Source organism: Pinus tabuliformis, chromosome 2_2, assembly GCF_031772625.1.
Source record: "Pinus tabuliformis cultivar Carrire ecotype Pingquan chromosome 2_2, CPIR1, whole genome shotgun sequence".
NCBI lineage: Eukaryota > Viridiplantae > Streptophyta > Pinopsida > Pinales > Pinaceae > Pinus > Pinus tabuliformis.
In genome coordinates, this window is record NC_142300.1 from 243,957,668 (window position 1) to 243,983,631 (window position 25,964).

The window sequence follows — 25,964 nt, forward strand, 5'->3', positions numbered from 1 at the left end:
AAGTTTGGCAAGGACTTGAAGAGATTTATCTAGGTCAAGGAAAGTATGTGATCGAGATGCTGAAAAGGTTTGAGATAATAGATTGCAAACCTATGACAACCCCAATGATCACAAACTTGAAGAGGCTAAGGAGCTCTGCTAAGGAGCTCTGAATCAAACTCGGTCGATCCGACAAGGTATAGACAATTTATTGGCTCGCTGATGTATTTGGTAAATACTCAACCAGACATTTGTTTTGTAGTGAATGTTCTCAGTCAGTTCTAGGTAGAGCCCAAGCATGATCATTGGATAGCAGCCAAGCATATACTGAGATATCTGCAAGGAACAATCCACTACTGCTTGAAGTATGATAAGAGGAATGATGTCCACTTGATTGGATATACAGATTCTGACTAGGGAGGCAGTGAGATGGATGGGAGAAGCACTACTAGAGGATGTTTTAGTTTGGGATCCTCCATGATCTCCTGGATGAGTAGAAAGCAAGAATCGGTTGCTTTGAGTAGTGTTGAGGTTAAATATATTGCAACCTGTGAAGTAAGCAGAGAAGTTGTCTGGTTGAGGAAGTTGTTGTCCGACTTGTTTGAAGGACCAATGGACCCTACAGTGATACATTGTGACAACACCAGCTATATAAGGTTGTTTGAAGACCCAGTGTTTCATGGAAAGACAAAGCACATAAATAACAAGTATCACTACATTTGAACACTGGTGCAGGATGGAGTGTTGCAGCTATGGTATATCTCCACTGGTGAATAGGTAGCTAACATCTTGACAAAATCTCTTTCTAATAAGAAGCTCGTGTATTTGAGAGACAAGCTTGGACAAGTTGATATATCCTCCCTAGTTGAGAGGGAGAGATAGACACATCATTCTTGTCTTCACTTCGTGAAGAAAGAATGGAGGATTGAGTAAGCATCTGGCATTCGATACTCTTTGAGGATGAGGTATGGCATCCAAGATAAGAGTAGTCATAGAGGAAATTCCTTGAGGATGTGTCATTCCAAGATAGGAATTGTCCTAGAAGGACATACCCTATGAACACCTAGGTGGGGTATGTGTCTTGAGAGACAATGATGGCAGTGCCTATAGTCACTAGTCTAGTCAACAATGTGCTTTGATCTTGTGGAGAGAGAGTTGTTAGTCAAGGCCTTGCTATGTGACAATGTTGGTTGGTATGATGCAAAGAGATGGCTTACCAATTCGACTATTCTTATGAGATCTCTTCAATTTGAGAATATCCATGTACCATTTATGAATACCACCTTAGTTAAGAGGGAGTGTTAAAAAATGTGTAACTAGGTTCAGTGTTTATAAATATGAAATGTACTTGACTCTTGTATATTGTATAATGAAAGAAAAATTATTATTATTGTTATTTGTGTAGCATTGGTTTCATGCTCAAGGTCTTTTATTTTAGAGATCAAGCACCCATTGAGTGCTTCTTAGGTTTGTCCTAGGGTCAAAAAGTCAAAAAAGTCATTGTCATATGAAGAAGACCCCATCGGGCACATTGTCACTTGTAAAAAGAATTATTTTTGTATTTAAAAGTACTAAAATACCATCTAAAACCAAGTTGGCCTGGTAGCTAAGAAGTTGGACTCAATTACCACATTTAGTCCACTTTGGAAACCTATATATAGGAGGAAACTCGACTTCCTATGGATATCAATCATTCTCTCATCATTCTAGCGAAGGAGAAGAAGAAGAAGGCTAGCAAAGGAGGAAGAAGGATGAAGGACGAGTGTTTTGGTTATTTCTCTCTCTTTTCACACGTGCAAAGTAAGGAAGCTAGGGTTTTGTTGCTACAAGATCGAACCTATAGAACTTGCATAAAGAAGGTCGAAGGAAGGTCTATTAAGTCATCCTCAAGCCCCAGAAGAAGGAGAAACTCAAGCGAAGTTCAAAGAAAACTTTGGAAGCCCTAGATTTGCTCACGCATGTGGAGGCAGCAGTTTTTTGTAGGGGCCAAAAATTTCAGCCCTGCAATACAGGACGAAATTCTGTAACTGGGGATCAAAGCTGTGCAGTTGGAAGAGATTTGATTGGGTTTGACTTGGACAAAGGAAGCACATCATCAAGAAGGTCGGACTTGGTCTTGGAAGGGTATTGGTCTTGGTTTAGAGGTCTTGGAATTCGTCATTTGAAGAATCTATAAGAAGAGAAGAGATTTGTGGGTTTTCCTCTCAAGTGGAGAGGTTTTGGCCCTGGCTTGCAGCCTATATCCTGTGTTCCTGTGTACTGTTGATCTTCTTGTTTTGGTAGTTGTTTGATGATAAGAATAACATAATAATAAGAGAAGAAGCTAATAAGTAAGAAAAAGTAAAAAGACATCACAAGCAGTTATCAAGTTGAAGAGAAATCATCCTAACTATAGCTCTATAGATTTCTCAACAAAACCATCAGGCAAGGTATGCAGAAACAGCAACACAGTTGGCTCATAAATTAGTCTAGAGTGTGTACTAACTAGTTAAAAGTCGAAAATCTTCAGTAGTACTTTTATAAGGGCTTTGAGGACTGTACTCATAAGAAATAAATTATTATTATAAAGTAATATCAAGCAAGCATCCTTTTTTTATGCTAATGGAAACCGAAAATAACAATTCATGGCTATAAATTTTCGGCAACAATACCGATATGCTTGAAAATGAAGTGCAAGGCAGCAAATTCTTAGATATAGCCTATGAAACCGGATTCGTCCTAACCCCTGGACGAATCCCGAATCGGACGAATCGGACACGATTCTGTCCTGACACGTGTCATATTTCCATGACTCGTCGTGTCATATCCGGGTACGTCGTGTCATGAGCGTGTCAGAAAAATTTGGAACGTGTCACGATTTTTGGAACGATTTTTGGTTTCGGATTCGTTTTTAGGGGTTTAAGTTCGCTGTTTTCATTCGCATTCACTGCTTCTGTATAGACCAACAAGACCACTGTTTCCAAATTGGAAGCTAATACTGATATACATCAATGACTCTGAGACTGGGAGTTGTGCAAAAGCTCTCTGGCAATGACTGTTTTGCTTTATCTTCTTCCTTTTCTTTCATATCAGTCACTGTCAGGCTTCAGCAAATGTTTGTTTCTTGAGCTGATCCCTGGTGGGTTTGCAGAAGCATTGAAGTTAGGTTCTCGTGCAAGTGGGTTCTAGACTTCTAGTGGTTGAGCCTCCAGGGTTTGATCTCCTAATGTTTCCTACTTCATCATTTTGCTACAGCTGTCCTATTAGTTTCATAACAGTGAGAAAATCAAACTTAAATCAACATAAAAACCCCTCACATCTGCAATGTGCATAAATCTAATATGACAGTGGCATAACCTTATTATAATTTTCACTGTTTGTTTCAAAGTGCTCCAGTACAGCTCAGAAAGTACTGAAAATTTTCTAATTATTTGGCACACTTGGCACAGGGAAATTTCATTAGTAACTCATTTATGTGACCAGTACCACTGACATTTATTTGAATTTTGTATGTACTATGCATGCTAATAGCTATAGATGAAGATCTATGTTTGAAATCAATAAATTTGTATCATTAATTAAAATTTGTGTAAGAAATATGCTAATAACTAATTTTTAAGATATATATATATATATATATTTTAAATATATATATATATATATATATATATATATTTTAATAAAATAATATATAACGTGTCCTAACCGTGTCTTGTTCCGGGGTCAGCGTTTCCCGAATCCGACACCACGAATCCCAAATCCTACGTGTCCCGAATCCTCGTGTCAGGTGACTTAGGATATAGCCAGAGGCAACTAATGAATTTGGAGAATCAAGTCTTCCAAATTAGAATACAACAAAAACAAACTGATAAACTTATGAAGAAATACAAAGCACGAGTCCTTTTTTTACACTAACGGAAATGTAAAACAACAATGCACAGCTATTTCTTTCCAGCAGCAATACTGATATGTAATACACAGAAGTCCAAGGTAGAAAATGTTGGGAGATGGCCATAGGCAACTAATTGAGTTTCACAATCAAGTTTTGTTAAATAGAATACACAAGGTTCTCATTCTTATAGGACACTACAGTCTCCTCATTGTGTAATGAGAACTTCCAGCTAGCTGGATAAAACATATGCTGATTACAAAAGAAAGGCAAATCATCTTTCCCAAATCAGATAACCATGACTAACAAATGCATTATACATCTGCAAGATGGTTAAGAACTTCTCCACAACAGCTCGATTTGAATTTTTCCGTTCTTCGAATCAATAAGATGATATTTCTCATTGATACGTTTATTATTCACCACATCCGATAGATTAATGTCAACATAACCCAGAGATTCCTACAAGAACAAGGAACATCTTCTGTCAGAGAAAAATATGAAGTAATCACCATGTTTAACACCATGTTTCTTTCCTAATGTCAATGCACAATAAAATGGTTTTACATGAAATTGAAATTTCAATCATAAAATAATATCCCATGACATGAGGAAATCTGCATATATATTCACTATTTCACAGGAAACAGTTACTACTATATACTAGGACCTTATCACAAATGTCCAAGATCTCAACATCCAGCATAACAAACCAGGAATTCAATGAGAATCGACACTTACATAAAATGGTTTCATCATCAGTAACACAAGCAGAAACTAAAATATTTATACAGATTGCAGTAGCTAAACTCTCAGAAGGTGGTTTTTCTCCCACACATGATGTCATAATATGGTTTAGTATCAAGCACAGTTCTTACAATTTCAAGAACACTGTTCATTGAAACACCAAAATAGCCAGAGTTGCATCAAACAGATTTAAACTGAGCTTACACAACAGGGACTGAATAGTGCGTGGAAGTAGCTAAATAAGTTGCAACACATATGCTGTTTGAATCCTCAACTCTATGCATGGTTACATAATACAAGGTAAAGCATGAGATTTTTGAACTATTAGGGGCCTTTTATGTTATGTACTGATATTAAGTACTTTGAATTGTTTACAGCACTCTCACTATTATGCTATTGATTAGGAGAAGACTCGAGTTAGTTAGAGGGACACTAATCATGAACAACCAGCATATTCGAACAAGGCACCTTCATTAAAATAGAGAACTCTCTAAAACTTGTAATCATGGACACCTATACAGAAAGCAGCTCAATTGTGCAATCGTTCTTGGATTTATTGTCTTTGGTATCGTAATTTTTCTTGTCATTAATTTAAAAGAGTTCTCTTATTTCACGTGTATGTTTTATTACCTCTGCATGCAGATTCACACGCTCTCCCTAACAAACAGGACATGCCCCCCAGGACCTGTATGTCCATATCCTGTATGTTACATGACACAAGAGAACATGTGTTGAACACACATTTGACACAGGTCAAGGGTGTTTACAACAGGTGCCCTAGCAGCGTCCTCACTGACATCAAATTGTAAGGACTATGGGAATTTCAACACTTTGAAGAAGAATAAACTTGAGCAGTCCAGAGAAGAGACAATGGTATATGTGCACTCCAACCTCCATCTTATTTACGGGATGAGAGATGAGTATCTGAAAGGAAAGGCAAAGTTGTGGGATGTATTTCCTGATGCTATGGGATTGGACAACAAGGTTGAGTTGGCATTAGCCAACTTGGATGTTAATGAACAAGTGCTAGAGCAAGTCACTTTTGATGATGGTAAATCTTTGGAGGGGTCATCCTCCACACAGAGAGATGCAGATCTTGCATTGGATATAAAAGGAGGATGGAGAAGAGAAAAGTGGCAGGATGATTCTCAAATGGAGAAGCATGATGAATGAGCTATGAGATTCTTCAATCCACAACTCTAGTATTTACCCTAAATCGTATTTGCCATTGGCATTCCAACCTATGGTATCAGTGATTTAATATATATGTAATACATTTGATTTTGATGACATCAAATGACTCTGAGAAAATTGCTGTTTACAGTTTCTAAACTATTATTTTATGTGTACTCAATATTCTAATTTATTTTGTGTTTGATCATGATTCGTCATTGATGTGTAACTAGTTGTAACTTGTATCATATATTGTAAATGTTCAAAAATAATCAGAGCTTTACATCTATATTTCATTTTTATATTTGTAAATTCCAATGTGTGTGTGTTCCCTGTCCTGTTTCTTGGGCCAACATGTGTTGGCCCATGTTGGATACTCATATCCACATGTCTTGCATGTCCCATGTCCCAGTGTCATGTGACTTAGCACTCTCGTATATGAATATTCAGAAAAATCTAGGACACTTCGGCGCACTTAATACTGTGCCAATAAATAATTGACTTTTAACAAACACAAATTGTATGCTAATGCCGTGCAAGTAAAAGCAATCTTTTAGGCTTTGTATGTAAGGCCAAATCCATCGTAGTGGTCGTTATTTGATGTGTTTGTCCAAAATAAAGGAATTGATTTTATTTAGCATTTCCAAATAGTTCTCTTATATCAATATGTGTTTGATGATGTAAGGCCAAATCCATCGTAGTAACCGTTATTTGATGCATTTGTCCAAAATAAAGGAATTAATTTTATTTAGCATTTCCAAATAGTTCTCTTATATGTGTTTGATGACCTGCAGGAAAAACAATGCACCTATCCCAATAATTAGTTAGATCTCGAACACTGGAATTTTACTCACATCTACTGACAATAGGTCTTGCCCTCAGGCTTGCCTTTCACGGAATATTGAAAACAGGCAAAGCTGTAGAAAACCAACAAATTACAAAAATGTTGATAAATACCTGATGACAAGCAATATTGATAATTAAAAAGAAGTAATGGACATACATGATATATATATATATATATAATATATATATATATTCCCATGTTTATAGATAAGAACTCAACGATCTCTCACATATTCGTAATATTTATTGAACAACCAATATTTCCCATTATTTATTAAGATTTAAGAAAAAAAATCCATGATTTCGCTCTGTGCACAACAGATGTTTTCCTTTATAAAATAGCTATGTTACATGGGGACCACTCCCACGAGGTGGGAAACCCTTTCCAATGTTTCCCACACTCCCGGGAGCTTTGGAACTGTACGGGAATGTTCCCTTTTCAGCGGGAGCTGCAATGCGAGTTGGGGAAAATTCTGGGAGCTTTGAAGGGTTTTTTCTGGAGTTACAGCTTTCCCTGGGGTTAGGGAATACAAAGCCTGTAGAGAAATATGTTGAACTGCCCACAAAACATGAGCCTATGTTGAAACATTTGCAGGAAGAAAGGCCAAAGACATCCTTAACACCGATATCCTTAATCGAGAAACTCAAGCAATCTCTTGATGAGTTAAAGAAGCGTGTGGCACCTCAATGTAAGGGCGATATCTGGGATGTCATGCTGATGAGCATTTCTTTTTCTTTTTATGTATATATATCACAGAAGATTGTGTGTGCATATTTTATGTGGCATTCAATGCTTAAACATTAGAGTTCCTTTACTTTTTCTCTTAAGAATATCTAGAGAAACATATGTAAAATTGTTCCTTTGTATTTTTAGGCCAGATTATTTTAAAGACTGGTCATGTGTCAGACCGCTGATACTGAACTTGACATTTTAATGTTTTATATATATATATATATAAGGGGCAAACTCAGGGAGAGAGACACCCAAAGAATATATTTATATATAAGAGAGATTATATATTTATTATTTATATATTTAAATTGATTTTAATATTTGAATGTTTTGATTCAATATTAATGTTAATTATTATATAAATTATATAATTAAAAAAAAAAATTGTATAATTTTTATTTTTTTATTTTCTAATATTACCGCTCCCGATTAGCCGTTTCTTGTTAATTTTGGGGAAACCTCTTGCCATTCCCGACACCCATACCCAAGTTCCCAACGTTCCAAAAACTCATGCAACATAGTAAAATAGGCAATTAAAAAGACAATGTACCACCAGTCAAGATCATCAAGCTAGATGTCATATATTTGATATCTACTAGTCTCTTATGTTTATAAAATAGCTACTTGTGGCACAAAACTTGAAGATGACCCTCATCCAATTGTACATGAACTTTCAACCAATTTGAATTCAAGAACACAATCTTCAAGTTAAGATCTTCACAATCGACATTGCAATTCTATGTAGACCCTGATTCATAGTCTATCTTCAACCTTGTTCAGAACCAACCTATTACACTTGACTTAGTGAGGTTATCCAATAAACGTTTTCCTTTATCAACCACAAATTGTACGCAAACACCATAAGAGTAAACGCAGTCTTTCGGCCTTTGTGTGCAAGGCCCAATCCATTGTAGTGGTCATTATTTGATACATTTGTCCTGAATAAAGAAATTGCTTATATTTACTAGTTCGAAATGGTTCTATTTTTGCCACACTCAGAGCAAAGGCTTCTTGACAGATTACCATGTACTTCCAGGCTAAGTCATCTGGTTCATGTTCGTGTTCAAGTTTGAGAACTTTGAAGATCAGCGATTAAAATTTTGGAGATAAAATTTGGCATTAAGTTCGACATACTAAAAGGTTTGAATATATATATATATATATATATATATATATATATATATATATATATATATATATAATGCTAGAAATTGTCGCAGGTCTTTTTTTATATAAAGTGAAGATATAAATGTGTTTATATATATATATATATAGATAATGACAAAAAAATTAAAAAGTAGAATATTTTTTAAATATTATTTTAATATACATTCATTTCTCGAGTGCTATGTAAGTTGAATGTAAAGTAACTGACTGAATTGTTGAACAATTCGAAGAGATGAGGGATCAATCATAGTTTCCCCACTTGTCCGGGATTCCTGAAGTGAGAGGTCTAGGTCTTATGTACGGGAGCCGCTCACTCTCAGAGCCAACAGAATAGATAACTTAAGTTGTCTGTCGTCCATGTCTAATAGTCTTGACTTCTGCCCCGCTCCAATAGAACAAGTGTAGGTTTTAGGGTTTTCATTGTTTTTTAATTTTTTTTATTACAAACCTTCTTGAATTTCCTACAATTATAGATGAACTTGAAACAAATTTAATAGAATTTCACACGAATTTTGTAAAATTGTTCCTGTTTGTGTTCGGCTTGACATGCAGCGAACCTCATCGAATGAATTTAGCCAACAACTTCAAATTTAATCGATTTTGTTCACTGAACCCGATGACTTAGCTTCCAGGTTGTCCAAACAAATCAGTGCAACAAAGGGCAAGGGGACACCCAACATCCTCCAAATGATCCATTGAGCTCCCAATTAGTGAAACCTCAACTCTCAGGTCAATACCACACTTCTAATAGACCAACCTCCTTTAGACACTTGAGGAGTTGCAACTCCAAATCTCACAAATGACACATCACTCATCCCTAGACTGTTGAAGAATGTAACTAGTGTCAGTCTTCATAATTGTACTTGAGTCATAATGAAATGTATTTATCAGAAGAAAGAAAAAGAAATTGTATTATTAAATAAATTGACATATTAAAGCATGGGTTTCATGCATGGGTCAATTATTTTTAGGTCAAAACCTCCATTGAAATATTCTAGGGTTTATGTCAAGTGTCCTTGTCCATGTCATATTGTAAAGAACCCTTCATGGGATTTATTTGTCAAAGGAGAAATTTATTTTACTGTAAAATAGGTCAATTAGGCCACCTCCACCAAGTCGGACTCAAACTGGACATGTTAACCTAAATTGAGCAGCAAAATCACTATATAAAGGCCGCAACTCGACCTCATTTGTCACTCACTCACAAGAAGTTCGATCTGCAACTTTTGGGGCCAGAAAGAGTGCAAATTTCAGGGAAGAAGAAGAATAATAGAGAAGAAGAAGGAGATCTATCACAAGCATAAGAAGTCAAAATTATCTCTCATTTTCCCACACATGTGAAACTGTGAAGCTGCTGGAAGGGCCAAAATTCTACGGTTGCTAGAGAGGCCGAAATTCTAAAGTTGTTGGTGAAGATAGGGCTGAAATTTTTGGGTTGATGCTGGGTTGTAGCTGTTGGACAAGAAAAGACTATTGAAGGTTGCAGTATCTCATTGGAAGGCTGACTTGGTGGAGGAGGATGGTCTATTGGACTAGGGTCTTGGCCTATCTCCTTTGAATTACTAAAGGAAGAGTTATTGACTGGGTTTTCCCCTATATATGGGTTTTTCCCTTGGCTATGTGCCTACATCTGGTGTCCTTGATCTTTGTGTTTTGGTTTTGGTAATTACTTGATGAACCAAGATAAAAGAAGAACATAAGAACGATAATAATAATTCAAAGAAATCACAAGTAATTATCAACGAGGGAAAATCTTTCTCAAGATTCAAACCTAAGGTGAAGAAGAAGGAAAAAGGCAGTCAGAAGATCTAGTGAAGAAAAGGAGAGTTAAAGAAGGTCATTAAGGAGAAGGATTATATAGAAGGAGAAGTCTACTATCTAAAGGAACTATTTCAAAATCAATGAAGGGAGAAAACAAATTAGAAGGAGCCTGCAACTACAAATCCTAGAAAAAGAGGATAGACCTCATCCTTGAGAAGAACAAAGTTTTGGATCTAGTTCTAGAAAAAGTCGAGAAGCCTACAAATGAAGCAGAGAAAGAAAAGTTCAGAGGAACTAAAATCTTGGCCATGAACTTAATAGTTGATGAGTAAAGGAAAACTTCATTCCATATATATCCAACATAGATTCCACTCAAGAAATGTATGAGGCTCTATCCAAATTATTCACAATCACGAACATTGGTCAAATTGCAAGCCTTGAAAATAAATTAAGAACTATTAAGATGACAAAGGATGATACTGTGGCATCCTTCTTTAGAAGGATATCTAGAATCAAAGATGAACCCCAAGCAATAGATGAAATTTTTCCAGAAAAGGAGATCGTAATTACTTCCCTTCTAGGACTACCAAAATCTTGGAGTACCTTTGTATTAGGACTTTACAGTTGGAAGGATACTCCAACATTTGAACAAATGTGGAATGCATGTAGTCAAGAAGAAGCCAGAATATCGCTAGTAAACAACAAGGAGGAATAATAAAACGCCTTCAATGCCTATTCTGCTCATCACAAGAAGAAGGGAACCTTCAAGAAGTTCAAAGGACCAAAGAAGAAAGTGGACCTATCCAAGATTGAATGTTACTATTGTCACAAGATGGGTCACTACCTAAAGCATTGTTAAAATTGGCAACTAGGGCCAAATTCCACTTTGGACAGCTCCTCTGGGGAAGATAATTGAAGCATTGAATTCCTCTCTTCGAGAGGACCAAAATTGATCTAAAGATCATCAAATTTGGATAAGTAGAAGTGGAATTATGAATTTATTCTCACTTGAAAACTATTCAAGGTCGGCCTTATCTCTATGTCAGCTCAACAAGATCAATAGACAGGACTCTTGATCCCCTACCGGATTGTATAAATAGGGGTGCCTCCACCCTCATTTGGAATTAAGAATGGGGCTCGAATATATCTCAGAGGCAGCCGCAGATTAGAGGAAAAGTGTTAGGGTCTGTTTTGATGCATACTCTCTCCCATAGGCCCAAAATTGAAGCAGAGGAGCAGCCACAGGTCTGGGCAGTAAAATTAATGGGGTTTCACTTCTGTAGTGCAGGCCGTATCCACTCAGCAAGAGGCCAAGGCTGATGGAGGAAATCTGGATGGGTTGAAGCTCGTAGAGAATTGTTTTAGGGCAGCATTTGGTGTCAAGAGTCAAGACAAGGCCACAGACCCTCCTGTAGCTCAAATAATTCAGACCAGCGTTGAAAGAATCCGAGAGGCCCAGAAGGTTGTTCTGTCTAGGCCGCAGTCACATGGAGGATCATCGAAGAGTTTTAAGCCTGTCTTGAGGCTGTCCACTGAGATTGCTGCTACAGGTTAGGGCTGGTATGTGCCCTAACCAGGTCTATTATAATATCCGGGATATATGCACGTGCTAATGGTCTTGACATTTTGGGCTCATCATAATCAGCAAGGATGCATTGAATGATCAGGACCAAGCTTCTCCGTCTGAGCTATCTCTTTGGCATATGGTCAGTGGTTCTAGTCATCATATTGCCATGTCAATCTTGATATTGATAATAAGAAGATTCAATCAAGGGTTTTCCCCATCTTGGGGATTTTCCCTGGCTTGAGCCATATTCTCGTGTCTTTCTATCTTGGCTTGTCTTCAGCACCAATCATTTATGTTCTTTTGTTAGTTACTGTCATACAATGTTTAAAGTGATTCATAATGGATTAATGGGCATATGGTTGAATGAAGTATCTAACCTAAGCAAAAAACATGTTAACTCAAAATTAACATGGAATCAGAGCTCAGGGTCTTGGTGGGATGGCTTCTCACCCGCGCTAATGGCTCCTCACCCATGCTCTTGGCGGGACAAGCCCTAGCTTAAAGAGATTGCGATCACTAAAGAATTTCATTGATACCTCCAGCCCTCTGTGGTAAGTCAAGTCAGAATTCAAATCTGGGTTATTTCTTAAGGCCTTCTTCAAGCCCTAATCAGTAGACATGGGCACCAATACAAAAGCAATTCAATCATCACAGACAAAAGTTGGAAATCATCAAGGTATGTTCCTGTGCTTTGTAATACATTTTCAGAGGATTACTTAACAGTCCTATTCAGCAAGCTTAAGACTGTATCATCATCGTAAGCATATGAAAGGATATTCTTAAATCTTTTATGATCCCTGGAGGTAAGGTCAATCCTCTTCAGATCTCTGTTTGAAGTATTACAATACTCATTTCTAGAGGAATATTTCAAATAACAGGCATAGTTTTGCATTCATTCTATCATTACATTTAAAGTCGAGATTCCTTCCTAAGAAGTTACAGTCCTCGGCATCGATCAAGAGTACCTAATCCTAGGCCGGAACATATTTCAGAAGGGTCCTTGAATCTAAAATTCCTCCATCAAATTCTGGGCATATTAGCAGTTCAGCACTAATTCTCTCTATCCGTGGTCAAGTCTGACTCCTCAGTGCCTCTGGTTTTGGAAGGATACTTTGCTTTGAAGATAGAAATCTTCTGTGATAGGGTCAAGCCACTGTGATGCCCTGCTTGAAGGATCAAATCATCTACCTTGCTGCAGGAATAAGGCCAAGGGATAGCGTAGAAGAGAGGTTTAAGGAAAAATCATATTAATCTTAAGAGTCAGATTATGGTTATGTTGGAGGTATCCACGTTAATTTTATGCCCTAAAACAATGTCATTAAAAATCTGAGCACAGGGAAGGTTCAATTAGTCAAGCCTGTGCACTTGATGGTCATTTTACATAATCTCTTGGCCTCCTTGAAGATCATAGTTGCAGTGAAATTATAGTGCATTCCTGTTGGTGAAAGTTGCAGTAACTATGTGGACTTATTATTATTTGGAAGACTCATATCTGAACCCTGTGGCATATTGAACTTGCTCGCTGGCTGCAGCATGACAACTTTGTGATTGACATAACTTTGTGGCCTCTTTGAGAGAGAACTGATTCATTATACCATTCTGAAACTCACAAGTCAACTGGCTATTACCTTTAGATCTCCCTGAGCATGAAAGTTTAAATAGTCACCTTTGTCAAGATTCTGGCAGTAAGGTAGACTGTAGCAGCTAGACCAAGATGACTCCAAGACAACATATTGGATAAATAGAGGTATGGTTACAATTATGAATAAAGACATGAAAAAGGCTGACTGTAGCGGCTAGACCAAGATGACTCTAGGGCTGTGAATTGAATAGACAGAGGTATGTTTGCAATTGTGAATAAACGTATAAGAATTCTAGTTCTAAATCTGTGTTGTTGCATTACTTTGAAGCATATCATTGAACAAGTATGGAACAGTAAGAAATTTGGGTTAAAAGTATCATATATCTGAAGCAGACAGTCAGGGGTTATAATCTTTGCAGCAAACCAATATAGATATATTTTCAAGACCTCTTCTTGCTTAATCTTTAGCAGCATCAAGCAGTAAGGGACATAATCACAATGCATCCTTCAGTGGCATGCTTCTGGGCATTTGTTGTCATCAGTACCTTATAGTTATACAGTAAGGATTTGAAGTGAAACAGGGTTTCATCATTTAAGGAGGTTTCATTGTCAGAACAACATTTGTCAGTAAGAGTGTTTTTTTTTGCAACACTGTAAAAGTACAAAAATCTACATAGTCAAAATATTGAAAACAGTAGCAGCAGCAAAGGTATGTGTGTAATTGGGATATCACAATTCAGTTGTAAGAGTTTCTTTGTCTAAAGATCATGGTGCATTTGAAGGGGTTTGTAGTAATCATTGTAAGTGGGCCTAGCATATATATCTCCAAATCAAGTATGGCCTTAAGGAACTCTAAAAGATTGGGCAAGAGACAGACTTTCAAAGAGGTTATGGACTGGAAGTTCACTTTGTTCTTTTAAGGGTTTCATTAATATCATTTACAGGTAGTTTGCATATGTCACCCATAAGTCTGGGTTATTCTCCATCTGTAATTTTTCTCTAAGACAGTTTCAAATTCCTGGTAATGCATCAAGATGGAAAAAGAATGCTCGATGCTTCACTCACTGTTCCATGTATGATCATGGACATCGTTCTCGTGACTTGGTTATTCTGCTTCATTTGGTAGCAATGTGGTAATGCATCAAGATGGAAAAAGAATGCTCGATGCTTCACTCACTGTTCCATGTACGATCATGGACATCGTTCTCATGACTTGGTTATTCTGCTTCATTTGGTAGCAATGTGGTATTAGCATCTCTGTAGCAGACGGTCCCACACTTGTGTGCACGATTGCACAGTTACTTCATTTCAGTTCAGCTCTACTATCCATTTGCAGCGATTATATTCAGAAACTCTAACATCAAGCGTGGCAGGTCATCAATGACAGAAACTGTAAACACTAATAATGTATCTTGTTCACAATCGAAGCTGTGAACAAGATGCATAAGTTCTAAGACAGACTGATGTATTTAAGGTCACATTGCCTTTGGCATTTTGCATAAAGGACTTTTGTTGAAGTACAGAAGTAGCTGTAAGACTAGCCCTTGCAGGAATATCTCGGTTAGGAAAGGTTCTGGCAGCAGATGATTTGAATCTAGCAGCTCTATTTATTCCTTGTATAGTGGTTGATGTTATACTTACTCAATTCGAAGGAAGACTAAAAAATTCAGAAGGCAGAGAAAACTCATGTGTCATTATTCATATGAGAAGATCATCCTTGCAATAGATTGAGTAATTCGATGCACATGGCTGAGATCATTTAGCAAGCTCATCGGAGAAAGATAAATGACCATCTAATGTTAGGCTTCAGAGGGAGCTATAGAATATTTCAAGAAAGATATCCATGTCATGATGACTCTAAAGATGATATCCTTCTTACTTAAGAGGCAGCATGGTTGGCTGACTTTGGTGTTCAGTCCTAAGGATAAATATCAGGGTACAGATAGCTTAAGGATATGCTCCGAGCAAGCATACTTTTCTGATGTTCAGAGGAAGATATGAGGTTTGTTGAAATCCTCTCATATGAGAGAAAGTTGATATCTTCCTTTAAAAGAAAGGGTGGAAGTCAAGGAAAGATTTGTTTTGAAGAACCACCTAGACTCATCATTATTGATTAAATAAGCAGATCTATATTATCTTGATAAGAACAAGATTATCTTTTCTTCAAGTAGAAGACTGCTAAGTGCTGCCTGGAATCGATATGTTTGCCATTCAATAGAGCTATGAGGCTCCAATCAATCTAGTCTTGACTTTCAGAAAACAGCTTGGCACTATCCCCTATATGAAGGGATCCTTGGTTGAAGATTGAGCTCTAGGAGCTCCTGGGGGCTTGGGGTACCTACTGAGCTATGAGCAACCATAGGGTGAGTGGTTCACCTTCCCCTAGTAGTGCGTTGTATACAAGGTGAGTGGTTCACCTTCCTCTGTGACACCCCATGGTGGTTGACATGTGTGTAGGGTGAGTGGTTCACCCTCCCCTATGATTGCGGACACATGTATGTAGGGTGAGTGGTTCACCTTCCCCTATGATTGTGGACACATGTATGTAGGGTGAGTGGTTCACCTTCCCCTACTGTTGATGACATATGCATAGGATGAGTGGTTCACCTTCTCTTATGGCATATGAGCAGGATGAGTGGTTCACCTTCTCCTATGGCATATGAGCAGGGTGAGTGGTTCACCTTCTCCTGCAGATACCCTAGTGAGAGATGCATTCACACATCTGTTTGTGGACATGTCAGTGGGATGTGGTTCACCCTTTCCCCACATGTAGGATGCTCATTCCCTATGGCTAATGGTTGACATGTCAGTGGGACGTGGTTCATCCTTCCCCCACGAGTAGGATCTTTCCTACGAATGATCGGTTGGCATCCATGTAGGACGTGGTTTGTCCTTTCCCTACATGTAATTGTGATGTGTGATTGCAGGATGTGGTTTGTCCTTTCCCTACGTGTGGTTGTGAGCAGGATGTTAGTATCTAAGTCACATGACACAAGGACACGAGACACAGACGTCATGTCCCTTCTCAAATACATTTGTAACAGGGTGCTGCTACACAATTTTGCACACTTTTGGCTAAGGAAGAGAACCCATTATTTTTTACTTAGGGACATAGGAGGCAATTCAATTTTATTTGGTCGCTAGTGGAATGTGGGGGCCACCCATGTGGGAGTTCGAATTGGCCCATTCGAATAGATTGGAGGGAAAATCGAATAGGTGGATGGAGGGGCCCACATGAGGCTAGGGAGGCCCAACGAGTTATAAGGAGAGAGCAGCTCTCATTTTGGATTCATTCTTACACCTTGCAATCAAAATTACTTGACTATTCGCTCTGCTATTTAGCTGAGTCAACCGGCTGTTTAGCCACGAATCTCTCAAGCAGGAGATTCAATCTCTACTTCGGGGGACCATCCGTGCCTGCCCCAGAGAGGCAGTTCCACAAGTATTTCAGGAGTTCCGAACTTCCGGGAGTGTGTTACAACACTACCATTCAGCCACAACAGGGAGTGTGTATTTCTAGCTAGCTAGAGAATACGCAAGGGGAGTTTGGAGCTATCAGTGATCAAGCATTGGCCGGGAGAGTTAGAGGATCGGGATAGCAGCAAAGGGCCAACCTTTCTTGTGAGTTTCGAAGTCAGCAGAGCCAGCATTCCAGCAGTTCGAATTACTAGGCTTGGGGACAACGCAGAGGGCCAGTGTACCAATTTCGTGGACCTAAGGAGCAGGTGCCATAGGCCGGAAGCCCATCCAAGAAGTCAAGGGATTGATAGCAGAGGTCAACCCAGCATTTTGGGTCCATTTCTGGGAGAATTTACAGGAAGATTCCAGTAGGCCGAGTTTTGCAGTTGCAATTGATGCTGGGCTCCAAGGGGGTTCAATTTTAGAAGTCTAAACCAGCCAAATTCCTTTCTCGTTTTTTTGGTTTTTGGGAAAGGATCACACTCCTAATTTTACAGAAATTTCTGGGCAGATCTAATGGGTCAAACACGGGTCCTAACTGAGTCAGCAGCGAGAGGAGCTAAGGGGAATTTGGGCCAATATTTCGAGGTCAACATTTGGCCAATTCCTTCGTGGGCTTTTATGGGTTTAGGCCAAGGACCAAGGAGATAAAATCTCATAATTTTCTGAGCACAGGAAGCAGTGGTTCTATCGCTTCGAAGTCAGCAAATAGAACCGTCTTTTAGGGCAATTTAGCTTAGTTTGGTGCAATAGTTGTAGCAGCCTTCAATTCAGCATTTTCTCACCTGGGTTTTGTCATGCTTGTCTTTTGAGACAAGCCCAGGTGCACCATTCTATTTCACTATTGTATTTTCTCCTGAAGAAGCAATAAAATGGCTCGACAGTTCTCTATTTCCAGTGTTTCCATTGGTGCTTAATGTATATTTCGTTTTTCTAATTGTTGGATTGTTTGCATGCTTGTATATCACTTATATTCCTATTTATGAACATTACAATGGTATCAGAGCCATAATCTTGGCTTAGCCTGTGGGAAAGATTAGAATCAAACAACATGGTATCACCTGGAATGAGGTAGTAAGGATACAACAAATGATGATTGATGTGGGGAAGAAGTTGATTCATTCCTCAGTTGGGAATCCGGACATGATTACAACTGATGTGGAGTTATTGGGAGAGAATTGGAGGGCATACCAATCATTGGGTTATGGCATTCAAGCGTCCCTCTCTTTTTGGGAATTAAGTGAACTAAGGGGTATGTAGAAACCAATGGAGATCCAATGGGATTTTGCTGGGATGATGAGAAGTATTAAGGAAAAAGATGAAAGAGTAGTCGAAGGGGTCATGGTTGGCAAGGAGACAGTTGAACATGCACCCATTGATGAGGCGTCATCCATTGATGAGGTATTCGGGGTTGTGACAGAGTCCTCATGTGATAACAATGCACCACAGGTTGATGAGGTGCCAGAAGACAACTCCACCCTTCTTGAGGAGCCAATAGGTACAGAGGCCTCTAGATCTATGACGGAGTTGCCAGACAACAGTCGCCTACAGCTGACGGGTGAGCATATCGTGCACATCGGGTTGTCCATGGAGAAGCAGTCGACGGCTCATGTCGAGGCCGTGACGGAGGGGAATGTGCAGCCATCCCTTGGGCTAGCCATGGATGAGGGGCAGCATAGAGGACGCGCGTTGGGTTTTCAGCACAATTCACTTCAGAGGCCCATTGGCAGGATCTATAGCGTTATCAACCCACCCTTATGCATTGGATTGAGGGAGGCCGAGTTGTCTAGACATGCCCAAGGGGGTGGACAAGTTAGCAAGATTGAGCTAAGCATGAAACCACATTAGCTTGGAGGGCTTGTCCCTTCCACAAAGGATTACACATTCGATCTCTCCCTTGGGATTGGATGGCGAGACGTACTGAGTTGGTACTCGATGGAGCAGGTTAGGCAGATGGGTACATCCATGGCCACATGTCAACAAAGGCCATGGATTACCAGTGGGACTCGAGGGCCGGACTGTTTTTGAAATCCAGGTGGGATTTTCCATAACATCATAGAGCTGGTAGGTGATGGTAGTAGCTACGTGATGGACTTGACACTTGAGCACACCCACATTTTCAGATCTCCATCAGAGCCCCAATCAACACTAGTGACAGGATGGTTTGACAAGCGATGAGACAGATTTCATGAGTTGTTTTGGCATATTGACGGTGCGTGGAGTCACAGGGTGACTAGCTTACTCTGGCAAGAGCTGGTAGGAGGAGGCGACATCGACAGGCTATCAGACAGGGCATGGTATAGAGATAGTGCTCTCTTACTGACATATGGGACGCAGGGACTATTGAGGATAGGCACAGTAGTGTCATTTCCATTAGCATGCAGGGAGTTAGGTCGCTCAGGTCTTTCAGAGCAGATGGGGGGATGTAGCCCACATCATGGAGGGTGTACTAGCAGAGAGGTGGATATTTTGGCCCATGCAGGATATTGTATGTTACAGGGTGGTACGACAGTGGGCAATGGTACACAGGACTACACAGAGTTATGTCATAGGGTCCAGTGTTATGTAGAGGGATGCAGTTTGATGCATACAGACCCAATGTTAGGCCATAGCATCCAGTGGCGTGCGGGGCTATGGAGCGAGGAGCAGGGGCTTGCAGAGGAGCATGGAGATGTAAGGTGGTGTGTTGTAGTATGTTGGACTGCGCTGTGGAGTGGGAGTGCCTCACATCGCATTGAGTACATGAGTGGAGTGACAGGTACAGTGACACAGGCTAATACAGGTTGACATATCCATGGCCGAGGGTATCTAGCGGTGTACAGGGGTAGGCCGCGATGTACAGTGGCATGTCCAGGAGTACTGGGATGATCAGTGGTATGTAGGGGTGTATAGTGCCACACAACGAGGTCTTGGAGTGTTGCCTCCAAGGAGACCCTTGGACGGAAACACCAAGCATACCTTTGGGCATAGTTCACCCAGGATCGACGGGGACACAGATGAGCGATACTTGATGGTATCCGCGGGGACTCACACGCCTGACCCTCTTCTACATCCCTCACAAGCGTAGTTGATTTTGTTTTTGACTTTCTGCACTCTGGGCATGACTAGTGGAGGACAAGGAGCTCACCCAAGATATTTGGGTGACACTCAGCGCGCTAGGGGGGAGACTTTTCAGCAGTGGCATTGAGTTGTTGCGTTAGTTGACAGCGACAAATTGGGGGATGAGGTGATCATCTACAGGGGTGGCATATCGTTCATCACCAAGCCTACGTCTAGGGAACTAGTCACGAGAGAGACATGTCACTCTTCTCTCAGGGCATGTCGGAACCATGCATGAGCAGAGGGTACTGGGTACAACTGAGGTAGTTTCTCAGTATGTGTCCAGGCTTCAAACCTTATATTGGCACATTATCAAGAGGGCAGATGACAGACCCAAGGGAGATGGTTGGCAGGGATAGGAGGGATCCACATACCCTGAGTCGATTACAAGTATCGGATACCCTTCTTTTGGTTGCATTCAGGGGGTAGCTCTTTGGCACACATGGCTTCCAGTGATCATCGGTACTACATAGTGGCAGGCACTGGGCAGATTAGCATGCATTAGATTAGCCCACAATATATGGAGCCTATATAGTGATCACATGCAGCGACTAGAGACGAGGGCCAGAGGGATTCCATCGGTTGGCAGGGCTATGCCGCAGCAGGTCTGGCTATGGGATACAGGGATTCAGTTGATTGATAGATCACTCGTGATGAGCGGAGTCGTGGCAGAGAATGATATAGTTCACTCTTGGGATGACACATGGTGGTTCACAGAGGGTTTCATCGTATTGGGAGGCAGACATTCCCTATTGCTGCATAGGTTCGAAGTTAGATTTGGATGGGTAGGCCTTGGTGCCATGAAGATGCCCAAGCAAGATGTGTCTCGCCTCTTTCAGTACTCCACCATCAAGTTCCAAGAGAGGAGGATACTGACTACAAACGATGGGGAGTATGACATAGTCAAAGAGTGCGGCGTCAGCATGGCAGCAGCACTCTGGGACTAGCAAGGAACTAGGGCATCACAGCTCTTCACAGCTCAATAACCTTTAGGGATGCGTTGGCTACTGTAGGGGGAGATCATACAGATCTTCCATTGGGCTTTAGCGAGTCACTGATGGAGCAGGGGACTTCTGGTACTTTCACCGGGCAGGATAGTGAGTGGAGTGAGGGGAGCTTCATGTTGGACAAGATTGCCTGGGATCCTAGTATTGAAGGATTCTTTCATATCAGGACAGTGCAGAGGTCAGGCACGATCCAGTGGCACATCTGGGACCCTAGCACATTTTGCAGTGACAGTGGGGAGCAACAGTTAGAGAGGATGCTTGCCCAGGCATTGCTTGAGGACAAGCGATTTTTGGTGCATGGAGGAGCTTGCCGGATGCGGATGCCACCTGGGAAGGTGAGCACATTTTGGAGCACCCAGCTTTGAGGTTGCTTGAGGGCAAGCAACATTTGGGAGGGGAGGACTATCATGTCCCTTCTCAAATACATTTGTAACAGGGTGCTGCTACACAATTTTGCACAATTTTGGCTAAGGAAGAGAACCCATCATTTTCGACTTAGGGACTTAGGAGGCAATTCGACTTTATTTGGTTGCTAATGGAATGTGGGGGCCACCCACATGGGAGTTTGAATTGGCCCATTCGAATAGATTGGAGGGAAAGTCGAATAGGTGGATGGAGGGGCCCACATGAGGCTAGGGAGGCCCAAGGAGTTATAAGGAGGGAGCAGCTCTCATTTTGGATTCATTCTTACACCTTGTAATCAAAATTACTTGACTATTCGCTCTGCTATTTCGCTGAGTCAACAGGTTGTTTAGCCACGAATCTCTCAAGCAGGAAATTCACCCTCTACTACAGGGGACCATCCGTGCCCGCCCTAGAGAGGCAGTTCCACAAGTATTTCAGGAGTTTTGGGAGTGTGTTATAGCACTACCATTCAGCCACAACAAGGAGTGCGTATTTCTGGCTAGTTGGAGAATACGTAGGGGGAGTTTGGAGCTATCAGTGATCAAGCATTGGTCGGGAGAGTTAGAGGATTGGGAGAGCAGCAAAGGGCCAGCATTTCTTGTAAGTTTCGAAGGCAGCAGAGCCATCATTCCAGCAGTTCAAATTATTGGGCTTGAGGACAACACAGAGGGCTAGTCTAGCAATTTCGTGGAGCTAAGGAGCAGGTTCCATAGGCCGAAAGCCCATCTGGGAAGTCAGTGGATTGATAGCGAGGCCAACCCAGCATTTTGGGTCCATTTCCGAGAGGATTTACAGGCAGATTCCAACAGACCGAGCTTTGCAGTTGCAGCTGAAGTTGGGCTCCAAGGGGTCGAATTTCAAAAATCTAAACGAGCCAAATTCCTTTCTGGGTTTTTCTGAGTTTTGGGCAAATATCACACTCCTAATTTTATAGAAATTTATGGGCAGACCTAAGCGGTCAAACAAGGGTCCCAACTGAGCCAACAGCTAGAGGAGCTGAGGGGTAGGAGCAAGGAGCTAAAATCTCATAATTTTTTGAGCATTGATTCTAGCCCTTCGAAGTCAGCAGACAAACCATTTTCTGGGGCAGTGCAGCTCAATTTGGTGCAGAAATTGTAGCAACCTTCAGTGGGCTTTATCATGCTTGTCCATTGAGACAAACCCAGGTGCACCATTCTATTTTACTATTGTATTTGCTCATGAACAAGCAATAAAATGGCTCAACAGTTCTCTGTTTCTAGTGTTTCCATAGGTGCTTACTGTATATTTCGTTTTTCTGATTGCTGGATTGTTTGCATGCTTTTATATCAGTTATATTCCTATTTAGGAACATTACAACGGAGGACACGTAAATACGAGTATTCGACACGAGACACAGCGACCCTAGAAACAGGACATGAGAGACACTAAAGATATAGATTAAAAAAATACTGAAATATAGTGCTTGATCCATATAGATATGAATCATGATGATATCTATTTAGTATACACTATTTACTATTTAATAATTTACTAATTAGTTTATTAATTTACTACATCAATGATGTTCACAGTTCAATGTTCATTGTTCATGTTATAATTTTTGTTATTAACTTCAAACAAGTTTGATCATGTTCACAATTCACATAAGGTATTTATGAACTATAAATTTTTATGTGTTCAAACTTCATTTTTGACCAAAGCGTTAATCAAGCTTTCCCTCCATTTAGGCCTCCAAGGTGTAGTTGAGCACATTGGGATTTTTATTTCAACACACGATCTATACGTGGTCACTCATGTATAATTAAGTTAAGTTTCATAGGCTATAACACAACTTACAAGAAATTTAAGTGCTCCAAACTCTCAGCGAAGCATGAGAACGCTCGTCTCCTACATCTCCAGGTCCAGGTCGATGTGAAGTTATGAGCATTGCACTCGAATCTGATGGAATTCCTCACACTGCACAACAAATTGGATTCCAGCGACGAGCAAACTCAACTTCGGTGGCAAACAATGACAAAAAAAAACCCAAAAATAAACTATGTTGCAGTTTTTAAATGTCACTTTTCATGGGACACGTGTCCTAAGAACCAAAAAAGTTAGGGCATGTTTTTGCCACGTCCAAAACACGTCTCTTGATTGAAGGACATGAAGAAAAACATTTTCGACACATTTTAGGGCAGTTTTTGTGTCCGACATGTGAAATACAGGACACAAGACCCTGAGGAACGTGTCCTGTGACTTAGTTCAGTATCATCCTACCCATGTAGTCCGAGACACATGGGAAGTACCTCTCATCAGGCCCATGAGTTGGGAAAAGTGGTTAGGGACCATGGCAATACCGATGGACGCATCGGGTACTATCGTACTCCCTATGACTAGGATGCATGGTGTTCAACAACTTGATCTAGGATCAAGGACTGACTTTTGTCAGTGGAGAGTGGCAAGGTCTTGTGACTCACTCTCGATCGATTCTTCTTTGTTATTCATTTCAGTGTTCAGCAGAGCAGATACAAAGATGGTTCATGATGAAAGGATGGCATGATGATCTATGATTGGCCAGTGGAATTCTCCCTAGTTGAGAGGGAGTGTTAAAATTGGCAACTAGGGCCAAATTCCACTTTAGACAGCTCCTCTGGGGAAGATAATTGAGGCATTGAATTCCTCTCTTCGAGAGGACCAAATCAATCTAAAGATCGTCAAATTTGGATAAGTAGAAGTGGAATTATGAATTTATTCTCTCACTCGAAAATTATTCATGGTCGACCTTATTTCTATGTCGGCTCAACAAGTCCAATAGACACGACTCTTGATCCCCTACCGGATTGTATAAATAGGGGTGCCTTCACCCTCATTTGGAATTAAGAATGGGGCTCGAATATAATATATCTCAGAGGCAATCACAGATTGGAGGAAAATTGTTAGGGTATGTTTTGATGCATACTCTCTCCCACAGGCCCGAAATTGAAGCAGAGGAGCAGCTGCAGGTCTGAGCAATAAAATTAATGGGGTTTCACTTCTGTAGTGCAAGCCGTATCCACTCAGCAAGGGGCCAAGGCTGATGGAGAAAATATGGATGGGTTGAAGCTCGTAGAGAATTGTTTTTAGGGTAGCATTTGGTGTCAAGATAAGGTCGCAAGCCCTCCTGTAGCTCAAATGATTCAGACCCTTGTTGAAAGAATCCGAGAGGCCTAGAAGGTTGTTCTGTCTAGGCCGCAGTCACATGGAGGATCATCGAAGAGTTTGAAGCCTATCTTGAGGCTTTCCACTGAGATTGTTGCTACAGGTTAGGGCTGGTATGTGCCCTAACCAGGTCTATTATAATATCCAAGATATATGCATGTGCCAATGGTCTTGACAATTTGGGCTCATCATAATCAATGAGGATGCATTGAATGATCAGGACCAAGCTTCTCCGTCTAAGCTATCTCTTTGGCATATGGTCAGTAGTTCTAGTCATCATATTGGCATGTCAATCTTGACATTGATTGTACTCTCCCTATCTCTTTTTCTACTGAACATTTGATATTGATAATAAGAAGATTCGATCAAGGGTTTTCCCCATCTTGGGGTTATTCCCATGTCTTTCTATCTTGGCTTGTCTTCAATACCTATCATTTATGTTCTTTCTTTAGTTACTATCATACAATGTTTAAAGTGATTGATAATGGATCAATGGGCATATGGTTGAATGAAGTATCTAACCTAAGCAAAGAACATGTTAACTCAAAATTAACACTTTGCATCAGGACTTAACAATTGGAAGGATACTCCAACATTTGAACAAATGTGGAATGCATGTAGTCAAGAAGAAGCAGAATATCGCTAGTAAACAACAAGGAGGAAGAATAAAACACCTTGAATGCCTATTCTGCTCATCACAAAAAGAAGGGAACCTTCAAGAAGTTCAAAGGACCAAAGAATAAAGTGGACCTATCCAAGATTGAATGTTACTATTGTCACAAGATGGGTCACTACAAAAGCCATTGTCCAGAGAATCTAAGTCAATGTTACTTGGGAGCGGGAGCTGGAGCGGGGAGCGGGAGCGAAAACGGGAGCGGGAGCGACCATTTTCAGAAGCGCCCGGTTTTGGAGCGAATCCGGGAGCGATTTTTTAAAAATATATATATATATATTATATTTTTTAATTTTTGATACATATATGTCAACAAAAACATGTAGAATGATGAATTAGACATAAAAAACATAAAAAAAACATAGATTGATCATTGAACCATATCACATCAATCATCTAGAAATTATAATCGTCATCAACCATGTCCACAAGTTAGTAAAATACATATTACAACTGCAACATATTGAGTCTTATAAATCATGATTCATCAAATTCAATCTTAAAGTTTCAACTTCAAGCTTTTAGAATTGAAAATTCAATAACATTTATCATCATTGATCACCAAAGTTGTACTTGTAAGCTAAGTTTAACCATTACAAAAAGTAATATCGAAGATATTTCTAAGTCCTAACTTCTAACTGTTAACATGATATGAAATGTTAAAAATTTATAAAATGAAACATGAATAATGAGATGAAATGAAACAACTTTAGTCTTTCACAAAGCATCATATTCA

The 25,964-nt window shown here is 40.1% G+C and overlaps 1 protein-coding gene across 2 annotated transcripts in view; it reads right to left on the minus strand.

The window, feature by feature from the left end:
- Positions 1-3,879: 3,879 nt before the first annotated feature.
- LOC149192191 (synaptotagmin-2-like) overlaps positions 3,880-25,964 on the minus strand; it is a 119,591-nt gene continuing 97,506 nt past the window's right edge. For both annotated transcript variants that reach the window (XM_089404502.1, XM_089404501.1), the window contains one exon: positions 3,880-4,309. In XM_089404502.1, coding sequence (XP_089260628.1) covers positions 4,181-4,309 — 129 coding nt within the window. In that variant the 3' untranslated portion in view covers positions 3,880-4,180. The remainder of the gene's footprint in view (positions 4,310-25,964) is intronic.